The sequence below is a fragment of the Thunnus thynnus genome, chromosome 18 (genome assembly GCF_963924715.1).
Source record: "Thunnus thynnus chromosome 18, fThuThy2.1, whole genome shotgun sequence".
In the NCBI taxonomy this organism is placed as follows: domain Eukaryota; kingdom Metazoa; phylum Chordata; class Actinopteri; order Scombriformes; family Scombridae; genus Thunnus; species Thunnus thynnus.
Window position 1 is genome coordinate 25,723,987 of NC_089534.1, and position 14,674 is coordinate 25,738,660.

General features: G+C 39.1%; 1 protein-coding gene across 2 annotated transcripts in view; it reads left to right on the plus strand.

Annotated features, from left to right (window-relative positions):
* Window positions 1-14,674, plus strand: part of opn5 (opsin 5) — a 73,242-nt gene that overhangs the window by 15,447 nt on the left and 43,121 nt on the right. For both annotated transcript variants that reach the window (XM_067571759.1, XM_067571760.1), the window contains exon 2: window positions 2,409-2,555. In XM_067571759.1, the coding sequence (XP_067427860.1) occupies window positions 2,423-2,555 (133 nt within the window). In that variant the 5' untranslated portion in view covers window positions 2,409-2,422. The remainder of the gene's footprint in view (window positions 1-2,408; window positions 2,556-14,674) is intronic.

The window sequence follows — 14,674 nt, forward strand, 5'->3', positions numbered from 1 at the left end:
CCTGTTACCCTAAACTATGTTTTAATCAATTCCAGACCTGACGGGAACTGTGACTGAGACTTGCCACCTTATCAAACCTATAATCAAATCTCCTCTGAGCTGCGGTGGCGCACAGTGGCCTGAGGAATTTAATAAATTATAAAAAATATTTTAAAAAAAAAAGATCAATAAATTAAGTAAGGTGTTGAAACAGACTATCTCAAGGACAAGAATAACTGATGTTTTAGTGAGCACTTATTATACCTTATGTAATGTACTTTTTTGCATCTATTTTAAGCATCAATAGTCAAGATGTTTCTATTTACAATAGATGACATGACTACTTGTGTGTGAAAGGTGTTGCTCGTAGAGACAAACCCACGAAGAATTATCACCCAGCACTGCATGTCCCCTCATATCACTGAGCTTTATAGTTTTATGACTCACAGCCATGTTGGTTCCCTCTCACCACTTTCACAACATCGTTTTCTGCAGAAACATACTTTTTGGCAGGGGTTGTTGTAAACTGAAACAGAACTAAAAGGAGTTATTATTGGACTCACTTTCATCAGGTGACCAAAACACAACTCCAAACAAATGCTAATGTTGCTTGGTGATAGCATGTCAGTGTTAATATGCTGTGTTCTATGAGAGAGAGTGGCTGCACCAGGGATGGGCTCCTGAATACATCTCAAAGTTGGACCTAAAAAGTGGGACATTTTGCAAAATAACTTCAGCATTAATCAGCAAGAACAGAAGAGGAAATATCATCTTTGGATATATTTTGTAAATCAAAACAGCTAGCTTAGCTGTCAACTGCTAACTGCTACCTGCCACTGTTACCAACATTCCAAAGGAGAAACTGCACTGAGGAAGCTAACAGAAGAGTTATTTTGTGAAGACAAGAAGAGAAATTAAGGGGTCCTTGTTGGTGGTATTCTCTCTCTCTCTCTCCATGCGCTGGTGTGATGGTGGCGCGACCTCTCCTAGTTCCGACTATTCAGTGTATTTGTCCATGTCTACGTCTGTGTCGTTGTGTGGAGTGCAAGGGAAATATACCTATGATCGTCAGTTTCTTTTGGACATTTATAACAAGGACTTTTACTATGAGAAATACTGGTTGAGAGCTAAATAATCTGAGCACACTTGGTCTGCTACGCCCAGTGGTCCCAGTTGAGACCATGGCCTTGCCTGGAGCTGCACCGGAGAGGAAACATTGAAAAGACGTGGAAGCTGGGCAAGCACAGAGTAGTGCAAGCTAGGCTAACTGTTAACCCATACAAACCAGCAGTTCCAACAATCATGCCACCTAATGTTCTCTGGACAGCAAATTGGATTATATAACTCCCCCATCAGTGCTGGTCACTCATTGACATGCAGGAGCTGTCTACATCAAACTGAGACATATACTTTTCTCTCTAAATGCACTTTAATGCACTGGGCTGCTAACTGCTCATTCCCATAAACCATAACCATGTGACAGTGAACCAGCATATACAATACCAGGATCCTGGTTTTCATTTCATTATTTATACATGTGTTTTTCTTACTGTGAAATGTCAAAAACTGTCCTGTTAAAAAAGGCCTATGGTGTGTTTCCTTTTTCTGTTTTTTTGAACCTGCACAACTTAAACAAACCCAAACGTAAGAACGTATTCTCACAATCATCCTCTTATCAATAAAGAAAGCAGCTAAATATGCAGCCAGTTTCCCTTCTCTGCCAGAGTGATGCAAGGCAATCTCTTGCGGACACCTGTGACATCTGTTTCTGATTGCTGGCTCAGGGGACATCATGATATAGAGCTACTTACTTACTTAATCCTCTTCATCCCTGGTGGGCAGAAGGCTTCAACGATCTGCCTCCATCTAGACACGTCTTGTGATGCATGCTGTGCTTCGCCCCATGTTAGGTTCATCTTCTTTAACTCAGCTGTCACAGTTTGCCGCCTAGTTGTTTTGGGCCGGCCTTGATGATATAGAGCAGTGGTTTTCAGAGTGGGGACTGGGGACCTCCAGAGGGCCTTGAGGGGGTTCCATGGCAAAAAGCGGAATCATTTATTTTCACTATAATTCCATCCATGAGTAACAAAATGACAGGATGTATGGGTTTCATATACTTTCTGTAATAAAACATCTAAAAAAAAAATCTTATCAAATGGGGGTCCGTGGTCTCATTTGTGTCAGTTTAGGGGTCCTTGATGTGAAAAAATTTGAGAACCTCTGATATAGAACATGCATGTTTGAAATGGGTTTGTAGACATGGGTTTATGAATTACTCTATGCCTGCATGTGTTTGCATTTCATACTCTGCATGCTGGTACATGTGTGCAGCTTTGTGTCCTGTTTACCTGATGCCTGTATGTGTGTGTGGACTGTTTTCAATTTGAGGAAGCAGCTTCATTGTTTCACCCTTTTCCTCCACTTCACAGAACATTCCCCACTGATGGCAGTGATGGAGAACGAGACGTGGCCACATCCCTCATACGTCCCCCATTATCTCCTCCGTGGTGACCCTTTCGCCTCAAGACTCTCCAAAGAGGCTGATATCGTTGCAGCCTTTTACATCTGTATCATAGGTCAGTTTCCTATTGCGAAGAATGCTTTTTTTTTCCATCTCTCACAAATGTTTATTTCATCTTTTCACTGAAAGTCAAGTGTTCAGTGAGATGTAATGCTAATGTCCTCTGGTATGGTAAAGATAAAGACAATAACAGCCTGTGGCATGCAATAAATGTAACATTTGATTAGGCCATTGAGACGCAGTTCAGTTTTTCATTTGCCATGTTAGTTGGTAGAACGTTGCAGATGTAGGAGTGCAGGACTCATAGGGAGCTTCCTTTGAAGTTTGAGTTTATTTTGGCTGAGGGTAAGGGAATTGTTCTTAGGCACAATAGGAAATTACACAACACCTTGAAACACTAACGCATATGATGTATGTGATGAATAATAACAAGTCCTGTAAAACATAATGTTCAAATGGAAGCAATAAAGCAGATAAGTAGAGAGCAGAAGGGTAAAATACAGTATGTTGGTCACAGATGGAACTTGTGAAAGATAGGAACATTAGTAGAATAAAGAGCTAATTTAGGGTTAGGTTATTCTCTTTCATTCTTTCATTACTTTTCTATTAGGTATCATGGAGGGAAAAAACAAACAAACAAACAAAACCCGCATTATCTCATTTGTGTGCACAGACTAATGGAATGCAATGTTAAGCAATCTTAAACATATGTTTAGGGGTTGTTTAACAAGCAGACATGCAAATTCCAAAGAAGACCCACCTACCTCTGTCCAAATTCAATACGAAACTGAATTGAATTCAAGCAGCTCATTTAGATTAGATTGCCTATAGCCTGACAATATTCACAGGTAATTTCTCCATGCATTAACTTTAGGCTAAACAACATTAGACTGCATATGTGCAAGCTAACCGATAGCTAAAGCTGACCGGTATTGCTGAAATAACTTTCAATGCAGTGTCACAACTATTAAAAGACAAACGGACAAATAAAGGGACAAGGATACATTTATTGAAAGCAATAACCAACTTTAACAACACCAAAACATGGCCGCTAGCTTGCCGCTAACATTCTGGGTGCCCCTACTTAACTGAACACAGTAGACATGTTAATTTGTAACTTCAATTATAATTGCTACTGTAACTGGAAATTAAGTGTTAATCTTATTGCAAACACTGAAAGTTGTAAAGCTATGTACAGTTAAGTCAGCCTTTTTCATGGCAGACATTTTGACTTGTCATAGCAGTAAAACCACAGGCTAATACTGCTAACAATGGCTCAATTCCATGTAAGTGTATCAGTAAACCATATCAGTGAGCCAGTATGCACAATGGCAGGGTTCTGAAACAGGTTAGCTTAATTGGGTGCAGCCCTAATTCATGTTATTGTTATTATTGTATGTTATTTTCTTGCTGTGTCATGTCAAAATGTCTGCCCTGAGAAAAAGACAACTGCCATTGTGCTGTTGTTGACCCTTCAACATGTTAAAATATTAACAGCTGTTGTTAAATGCAATTTTCCGTTACTTTGTGCAAACAATTTATACATTAAAGAACATAAATTGAGTAATATGGTGTAATTTGGAGCATGATTAGGTAATTTTAAAGTGATAGTATTTACCTTTCAACTGGTTACAATCCACCAGTAACCAAAGCAAGAAAAAACTTCTCCATATCTGCTAAATTTCTGGAAGGCAGAAATAAGCTGATAAAAGCTGAGCAGCTGTTATCAGCTGAGCAGCTGTTATCTCAACCAGACCAGAGAGAAGAGTCTCAAGCATATTTCTTTCTTTCTCTCTTTTGTTCTATAAATGGACAGAATAAATCTCGGCCCACCTAAAACTGTCTAACACTTACTTTACTGTGTTTAAGAAAATGTATAGTAGTGTGAAATTCACAACTCCATTGAGTTGCAGACTAATATATCAATATTAATTGTATCATATTTGCATCTTGTCATATTTGCATCTTGTCTTTTGGCCTTGAGATTAGTATGATCCCAAAGAACATTTTCTTAATGTCCGGATGACCGACTGTAATTACTAATGTTCAACAGCAAATCAAATTAACTGACCTTTGCTGGTAATAAAATCCCTCTGGATACAGCCTCAGGCAGCCAACAGTACAAAGGGAGTCATTGTTGAGATACAGCTTGGTTACAGTACAAGTTAAGAATTGGCAAACCTACAGTATGTTAAGTCGCTGCATTCCCTTTTTAACGCCAACAAATTATAACTACGTTCAAATGAGGATTTGGTATAACAGGGGAAGGGGAAGTACACATTCTATTTGCTAAGGAAATTTAGGAAAATTATGGGAAATGGGGTTAATTTTGAGCAACAGAATAGTAGGAAAACATAAACCTTAAGGTCACAAAAATTGACAGTTGAAATACTATACAATTGAAATTTGTATCGGACCTGCTGCCCTTTGACCTCCTGCAGTATGTATCATGTGTGGAGGAGATTACAAGGGGAACTTCACCACATCAGCACATGTTTACAGGTGTTGGAGCATTACTGCATATGTGAAAAAAGTTGTATAAAGCCTTTAGTGGCTCTAGGAGGATCTGCGTGAAGTCTGAGAGATTGCCTCAAGGGATGTGACTTGAAATTGAAAATGATTTTGAGGCTAGCGGCTCAAGGCTACATCAGCTGCTACTAGGATAATGTGTGGGAAAAATTTGTGTTCCACGGGTCATTATCTGGTCATCCCCTGGTCATTCTCTATCCTGGGAGCAGTTGGTCATGACCTGTCTATTTCAGAGCGGTTCATCTCTCTGTCCACTGAGATTGGCTGGGATATGCAGCTGTCTTTATAAGGCCGGCTGTATATGATATGCTGTGTTTTTGTGCAAACGGTCAGACTGGTCTCCTCTTTGAATGGATAGCAAGTAACTTGTGTACAGACTACGTGATTTCAGTTAACTTCAATTAGTATAGTGTCTTGTTTATAGTTCAGTAACCAATAGAGGCATAGATGTGTGAAGAATAACCTTATTTGGAGGTAGAAAGGGTAAAGATTTGGTGAGGGGTTTAAATACTATTGTCTGGAAGTAGACGGCAGAATTGAGTGGCATTGCACAGTGTTTCACTTGTACTGAAATTCTGTTTTCCTCAATCAAGCCTCAATAAATGTTTCCAAGTAAGACATCCCGGTCTCCTGACAAGTTCTTCACTTTGGGTTAACCAGCTCCAGCAATATCCTTGACAAATAACACACCTGAATCTTTGACTGAACTGTCGGTGGTTGTGTTGCCGAGTTGTATTGTGAATAACATTGGCACCAGGTTTTAACAAGGATGATGAATGTGTTGTGTCAGACAGTGTTATGGGAGTGAAATGCTAAATATTGGATATTTACATAATTTTTGCATCATTGTGATTCCTCTTCAAGATCTACTTAGTACGTTTTCCAGAGCTTTCAACTGCATTTCACAGTCTTCCGAAACAGATTTAGTTTGCTCATTGTTTTTTTTCATCTTTTTTATGGTACTGAATAGGTGTAACAGATTTTAAAAGTATTATTTCATTTGCTCTAAATATGCATCCCTTCCAGCCCATCAACACATAAACACATATATGTAAATCACACACACATTGACTCTCACATGAAGTACATTCAAGGAACAGTATAATCCCAAAGAGGCCTAATTAAATCAAAGGCCTGCCAAGAACATTATAATCTGTGTATTGGTCTATGTAAATTCAGATCCCATACAAACACGCATTCGCAGGATTTCTTTTTATCAGTCAGTGGGCTGAATGGAGGTCTGCTGACATGTTCATATTAGCAGTGGAATGTAAATGCACTAAATGTAGGCTATCATGGGCTCATGAGCTTTCCGCTTTCACTTTCAGTTATCATCTGGCCTCTTCTCTTCCCTTGTACCTCTGGTATAAAAAGGCTGTTATCACCTTGATTTTCTCTGTGGCTATTAAGCCAATGCCATAATTCCAATCAGTGTGAAAAACAGTGATAGGCTACTGTATTAAATGTAAAGATTGTAAACATAAAGCATGGTAAGAGGTGAAATAGCTGCAGTATACAGTTTTAGAAGCCTAACATGTCATAAGTGTCCTAGCAACCCTTGTTGGAGGTCAGGCTGGGAACAAATAAAGGCAGCAGGGCTAGAAGAATAGAATGTACAGTATATACAGTAGATCAGCAAAGTCGCATTATAATTGACAGTGAAAAGAAAGGTGATAAAATCACAGACTGTTTTTCTAGATAATGATTCACGCAATTCAGGGCTAATTCTATGGCTAATTATGACTAATTCAATGAACTTCAAAACTATAGTTTCCTTTAAGCTGCTCTTGGTATTGCTTGTAATGATTAATTTTTACCAGCTGGTCTTTTAGCTCATTGTTTCAGTTTCATGGTCCCAACTTTACTTTTTTGGTTTACCCCCACTGTGTGCATCAGTGTCATTTCCAGCAGCAGGCAGCTGTTTTCAACATAAAAGCTTAGATAAGCCCACTTTACGCGACACATGTGCTCTCTGCACTATGCACAGCACCAAACAGCTGGCAGACAAAGTTAACAACTAGCTGGTGAACATGGTGAAGTATTTCGATGCTAAAGAGCCAGATATTTCCCTCAGGAGTTGGTGGAGACCTAAACAGAGCAAAACAAGTATAGTGAATATTGGACTTATGTTTGTCAGATGGCTAGAAACACAAGTCCAAATAAATGCTAATGTAGGTCCTTGTCTGCTGGATGTTCATCTTGGTGTGCCTATCTTCTGTAATTTTGTAAGATAAGTCTGTGTAGAAAAACTGTTGAAAACTACTTTTTAAAAATGAATCAAACTAACAATAATAACCTGTGGTAAAGATGGATTTGAGATGAGTGTTTGGCACCATTACTGGTTTACTGCTGCAGTTTTGCACAGAAGCAGCAGTTGAATTATATAACACAGCTTCCGGAGTCACTGAACAGTATTAAACTAGCAAGCAACACCTTCATAGTTGAGCAACATTTTAGCTCTATGCCAGCAGGCGAGCATGTGCATAAAGAAGATAGATATTCTGAAAATAAAAATGCTATTAAGTCCAAAACTTAGCTCTGGATCATCTTAAAACTTCTACATTGTTTAAACAATATGTGCAAGTGGGAAAGAGAGCAGTACATTTCATGTAGGATGAGCTTCAACGGGCACACTTTTCAGTTCAGAGAACAAGTCACAGGTGTGATATAGGGGACTAAAATCATGTGATTTGACAAGCTTCACAGACATAAAGGTGTGAAGGGAAATAAATTAACATTTATATTACAAAAATTAATCCCTTGGGGTGCACTGTTGGCCTGGAGGTTTAAGTCACTGACCATGTAAATGCAGTGTCTCTTTGCTATATATTATCCCCCTATCTCCTCCTCGTTTCCTGTCAGCTTTCTACTGTCGACTCTGTAATGAAGCAAAAATACTGAATATATAAAAAAGAAATTATTTGATCAGAATGTAACATTTTAAATCCGTCCTTCTTATTTGTCGGATCAATGTGTATTTAGTATTTTTTTAATCTCTCTATTATGGGAAGGAAAAACTCCATGTACGGTTATTAATTAATAATAACTGTACAAATAGTTAATGAAGCAGCAGTTAAAAAAGGACAGACTCCATGAAAGATAGATGCAGCTTCAGTGTGATGAATGCATCAGCTGTGATTTATAAAGTGTTGCCAAACAGCTTTTTGGTTAACACACACAGAAACAGAATCCAGTCCAGCCTGCACAATGACCACATCATTATGTCATCATCTGTACCTACCTCATGCTGAATAAAAAGAAAGGAAACCCAACATCTGCCGTGAGACTTGTGGGACTTGCAAGCCCACCTCCGTCTCACAGCTCACACATATACAACCGTGGTATTGTCTGGCTTTCACTGTACTCTCATAAGGTTAGCAGTATTGTTAGACTATTACTTGACTGAATAGTCTGCAGCAAGTCAGAATCTAAGGAATAAAGGCAATTCCACACAGGCACAGTGACACGTGTCATATCAAAATGTTCTTCTTTTGTGAGTCCATGTTGTTTCGTGTTGAGTGTTCATATGAGTGCTCTAATTGGTGTGATTTCACTTTCATGATGCACATTACCTGACTCTGACGGGCAGCTTGTGGGTGGTTAATTACATACTCTGAGACTATCCAAGTCATTCAGTTATCACGGTAAACACAAACGCACTTCTACAGAGGTAACATTCAGCCCAGTGTGGCGGCAAGGTAGTAGAATGTACAGTACAAGTTAATCCTAGTGAAAGAATGTACTATTACTGGGAATACTATGGGATATATAATACATTTCCTACAGAAATTAGCTAATTTAGAAAACCACAGAATGGTTCATATGCTGTACGTAACATTATGTGTTGTGTTCATTGTGTTTTTCTGTAGTGAAAAACTGACCTTGGCTCATATTCATCAACCTTCACCTCTAAAAAGGGCCAATTCAGAAATAAAATCTTTGCTGAAAGGAAAGAATACGACACATTTATCAAGCCTCTCACTCCTGCTTACAGGGAATTGTAAGGACATGATTAATGACATGTATGAGAGGAACAACCAATGAGATACAAGGCATTACCCTTTTATGGGAATAAATTTGTGTCATAATAATTGAACAAATCACTTAAGAATGATTAAATTAATACATTGAAAGTGAATAAAAATAAATTGAAACCAAAGAAAACTTAAAATAAAACTATACAGGAGTGCTACATTTGGTTTCAATATTCTCAGTTTTCTTTTACTGATTGGGATTTCTTTTTTGCCGTCACTTTTTTCAGTTTTGCTGCTGAATTTTTCAGTTTTTATAAGAGAAAGAAAAGTGAGAATATTGTAATCGAATGTAGCACTTGTGTATAGTTAATTGTATGTTTTGCCTTTAATGTTATTGTTTGGTTTTAGTTTATTTTTTATTCACTTTCAATTCAATTTTGTTTTTTGATTCTTGGGAGATTATGTTCAATTATTATGACACAAATTTAATCCCATACCCTGTACCCACCTGGCCCATTGTTCATTGAAAAGAATGCTTAGGTTTTCTCAGTGGTACAGTATTATGCAAAAGCATGTATAATTACATTTTTTGTTGATTTCATATGTGTGAACTATGATATTTTCTGTAGCATGTGCAATGAACAGTGAAGTGGTATAACTTCTTAACTTTGCCTTTAGAGCTTACAACAAAGCATTGACTGCAAAATGGTGGGCTAAATCTATTCTGAAAATATAAATTTTCAAATAACATATTTTTCATCATGACCAATTCAAAACATATCTTGAAGTGTGTGTGCTTGCCTTTGTCTCTGTCTGTCAGGCTTCTCTTAAAGGTAGAGTCAGCGATTCTAATCCCATCATTTTTTTTGTCAAATTCAGGGAATATGTCCTCATGGTCCGCTAGTTGTCCCTTCTGTGTGTGTGCTGAAAAATCTGGTGTTCATACACAGCACTGGCTCTGTAAATGGGCATGTAAACACAGTGGCTTGGAGCGAGCCACACAACACTATTCTAGCCCATCAGCAACTGGGGGCATTCGTGCTTGTGCACAGGAGAGGGGGAAGTGATCAGAGCAGCTGTCTGTGTGAGGACATAATTCATAGAGAAAGCGTATTCTCATGGAACAGATAAGCTTTTGTTTTATTAAATGTATCAATCCACACTGAATCCAAGACAGCCTCACGGAGACCAAATGCACTTTTTTATGCTCTGAGTCTGTCTCTGTTGTGTTAATGAAGCATAATCTGAGCAGGCAGCTGTTTAAATCACTCAAATATCCTGCTGTATATGTGTTTTCAACTTATTAACCATATTAGTCAATCAATAAATACAAACACTGTTGATTTCCTCTCACAAATAGATAGATAGATAGATAGATAGATATTACTTTATTGATTCCCGACTGCTGCAGCTACTCCTCTGTCGCTCCAGGAGGCTGTGGAGAGGGTGTTTGCTATGGCCGTTATAGCTTTCAGTTTGTTCAGTGTGCCTCTCTCCGCCACAGATCTTAGCGGGTCTAATCACCTGCCCAGCACTGAGCCCGTTTTTTTGACCAGCTTGTCTGTAAAGCTGCGTCCCCAGCACACTGCAGCAAGAAAGAGTGCACTGGCCACCACCGTGTGGTAGAACATGGTCATCATTTCCACACGCACATCAAAGGACCTCAGTGTCCACAGGAAGAACAAGCAGAACCAGTCCAGCTGGTCATCCACAAGGACCCCCAGACATTTGTAGGTGTGTACCACTTCAATGTCCACCCCACAGATTTTCACTGGCTCCTGCGGAAATCCATGATCATCTCCTTTGTTTTTGAGGTGTTCAGTTGAAGGCGGTTTTTTTCGACTCCAGTCACTGAAGGCTGTTATTAGATACCTGTATTCAGATTCCTGTCCATTCCTGATACAATCTCAATTCTCGATGCGGCAGGACTTAGAGTCATCTGAAGTCCGAGGTATACAATGTGAACAGGAATGGAGCCAGTACAGTCCCCTGTGGAGCATCCGTGCTGCTCATTACTGTCCCAGAAACACAGTTCCCCAACCTGAGAAACTGTGGCCTTTCTGTCAGGTAATCAGTGATCCAGGAAACAAAGGAGGGATCCACTCTCATCTCTCTGAGCTTGTCTTTGAGTATGATGGGTTGGATGGAGTTGAATGCACTTGAAAAATCAAAGAACATGATTCTTACATAAGTGCCTGATTCCTCCAGATGAGCGAGGGCACAGTGGAGCATGTAAATGACAGCATCCTCCACTTCAATGTGTTCTTTGTATGCAAACTGCAGGGGATCGGGTTTGTCTTTGACCTCAAGCCTCAGTAGGCGTAGAAGCAGACGCTCCAGGGTTTTCATGATGTGTGACGTAAGGGCCACCGGTCTGTAGTCGTTTAGTTTAGCCGGACATTTTATTTTTGGTACCGGTACAATACAAGATGTTTTCCACAGAGCCGGGACCCACCCCAACTGTAGACTCAGGTTGAAGATCTTCTGGAGAGGTTGACATGGAGCCAACATGCAAACTATTCTGGTTCAGTACATTTCTGCTGTCAGTCAGCCTGATGAAGGCAGTTTGTCTTGCTGCTGTCCTCTCAGCTCTCCAGGAGCTGCAGCTGACAGACGGCTGCTTCTGTGGACAGAGACGCTGAACGCAGGTCCAGTGAGAAGTGTGGAGGCCACAGAGAGACAGACAGTGTGGATGGACTATCTCCCGCTCATGACAAAAATTGAGAGGAACAGAAGTGACGCTGATGCATCGCTCTGGATTCTGCCATATTTCTGCCAGGGCAATGCACATCCATGAATTGGGGGGAAGTACGAAGGGAGGTGTGTATTTGTTTGGGTGTTTGGTTTAAATATTATCAATCTTTCTCCAGAAAGACTGACTCTACCTTTAACCAATTTAAAGCAATTGACATTTGGGGAAATGCACATACTTGCATTCATGTCAATTATGATATATGATCCATATCTTTTAATTATCTTTTTATTTATCTGTAAGCTAAATATGAAGCAGAACCAAGCTTTTAAGTTCTTACAGTAGCTAGTTCCAGTATGCAACTTCCTGTAAAACCACAATTTCTGTTTGTGTACGCTTGAACAAATAAGATGTAACTTGATATTTAGTGAGTGTTAGAGGTAAGGGTGAGTGAGTATCTGTATCTGTAACTGTTTAACCAACTAAGTTATCTGTATCCATACTCAGATAAGCCTGAAATGGATAAGGGTTGAAGCAGTGAGAGTCGTGAGCTGTTAATCCCTGTGGACAGAGTGGCTGTGATGATGGCAAGATTGTTTTGTGTGGTGCAGCAGCAGTGAACTTTGTATAGGCTGTGTGTAGGGGAGGAGCTCTGTGTATGGCTGGCCTATCACAGAACGACATAGACACAGCTAACCAGTGACGATTTTCCTTCATCACAAATACGGATATTGACACATTTTACTCGGATGATAGTCATCCTAGTAAAAAGTATGTTATCTATAATGGATACTGGTTTCATCCGAGCATTCAGCTCAACCTAGTTAGAGGTGTTGGTCGGCAGATTTGTCAACCTTTGCACAGATCCAGATCTTAAACGACGTGAGAGACCTCTGGAGATGTCTTAAATTTGAGGGCATTTTCAAGTCAAAAGAAATTTGATGACAGCTTTTATTCCCGAGTTTCAGGAGTACAATTGAATTAATTTTACACTTATATGAGGAGACAGTTATAATCATAAACAAAACAGGATGCAAAATGGCTCATTGCATTAGGGCAAGTGTGCCAGTAAAACATGACAGTGTGACAGTGAGCTAGCGTGTGCAATACCAAGACTCAGAGAGTGAAGCGGCTAAATGGAATTTAGCCATCATTCATTTTCTCATTTACACATGTGCCTTTCCTACTGTGACATGTCAAAATGTCTTCAGTGAAAAAGGCCTATTCCAAATGTATTCATTACTATCCTGGGTTCATATTTATCAAACAGCTAAAAGTGAAATTATGGACTATTTATCTCTTAGACTTATACTCTTAAATTTGATAAGTTGCATAAGAGTAGATCTTATCTGTCTGCAGGACAGAAACACAGCTGAGCACACATGTTCTGGAGTGCTTGTACAATATATCATTGGTCACAATCATTTAATACATTAGCTGAATCTAATGTATTTCATATGCAGACTAGAGTAGTTTGAGTTCACTATTTGCATTTGATTTGTGCATTTGATTAATCACACTTTTGCTAGCAACAATAAAAAAGGTGGCAATGGTTTTGTTTGCAGTCACTTTCCATGCATCTAAATTCTCCTTCTGATATGTTCTCTGTTATGTACTGTACCTCTTGTCCCAGCAGCAGAAATTCCTTCCTGCTCCAGTTTTTCAATTTCAATTACCAAAGAAGTTAACACAAATAGAATAAACTTTTTAAAAATTCAAATTGCCACTGAGTAAAATGTTGATGCATGGGATGTATTTGTTTCTGATTGACTTCCTCCTCTGACGATACATATGATTAATATAAATGTATAAATCTATCTTATTCCTCACACTTATGCAACAAACTTTTTTACACCTCATGCAAGCCTTGAAATTATCCTCATTAAGAATGCGGACATGGGACAGGGGAATGCCTCCTTGTACATACATGTCCAAACCAGAAACATTTTGTTCTGTTGTTCGAAACATCAACAGAAAATCAAGCTTACCCATCCTCCTGATAAGCCAGTGTGACATGCAGCTAAACACATCTCCAGACAATCCCATGTTGGGGCAGAGGCGAGAAGCTTCCCTAACACTAAGCAGCTGTGCAAACAGGACAAGTTGAACAAAGTGGCTTATACCAGGAGGTGAATGTGATTGATGTTCATAGAGGATCAGCTGATAACCACTGCTGTTTCCATTATAAAGTGTCAAGCTTTAGGCTCTCCTAATACAATACCTGATACTAAAAGCTGTAATATAATACGGCAGCTCCATAAGATATGAGGAGACAAACAGATGGACTGAGGAGGAGGCAGCATGATATGCTTTTGATATGCAATTAATTTTCTATCAATTCAGATTCCTCGCATTGTTTTCCATTTTTAAGATGAATTTTCCCACATGGCCTCATGTGGGAACACTCCAACAGCCTAAACTTGGCCAAGAGCCTCTATTTGCTATTATGTGGTTGCTGTTGCAATGCATCATATGAGTTCACGGAGATGAGGAGACGCACAGTCAGTTTGTTGTGTTATTTATTAATTTAATTTGCCATTTTACTTCGTGCCCTCATAAATAATTGGAATGAATCAGGTTTATTCAGCAGTGAAAAGGGTGTTTGTGCTGATCAAACGGGCAGAATGGGAAGCAGCTGACAGGGTAGTAGGTTTATGACTGAAGGTTAACCATTGTTAACCCTGGGCTAGGACTTATTTTTATTTATTTATTTTTAGGAAAATGTGTCGAAAGAAAACAAAGTTTTCTCCCCTCTGCTGCTGAGCTGCTTAGTGTCTGATTGTGGCACGGTGATGTCCATGTTGAAAAAGGGCATGTATGTGCAATATACAGTAGAACAGATCAAGATCATGGTATCTTTTGGCTTTTCCTTAAGTAATGTTTTTATGTTTTTTGTAGGTTTTGGTGCTTTCTAATGCAGAATAATATTGTGTATAAGGTTATTACATTCATTACACCAAACATCTTTGATTTGGTAAA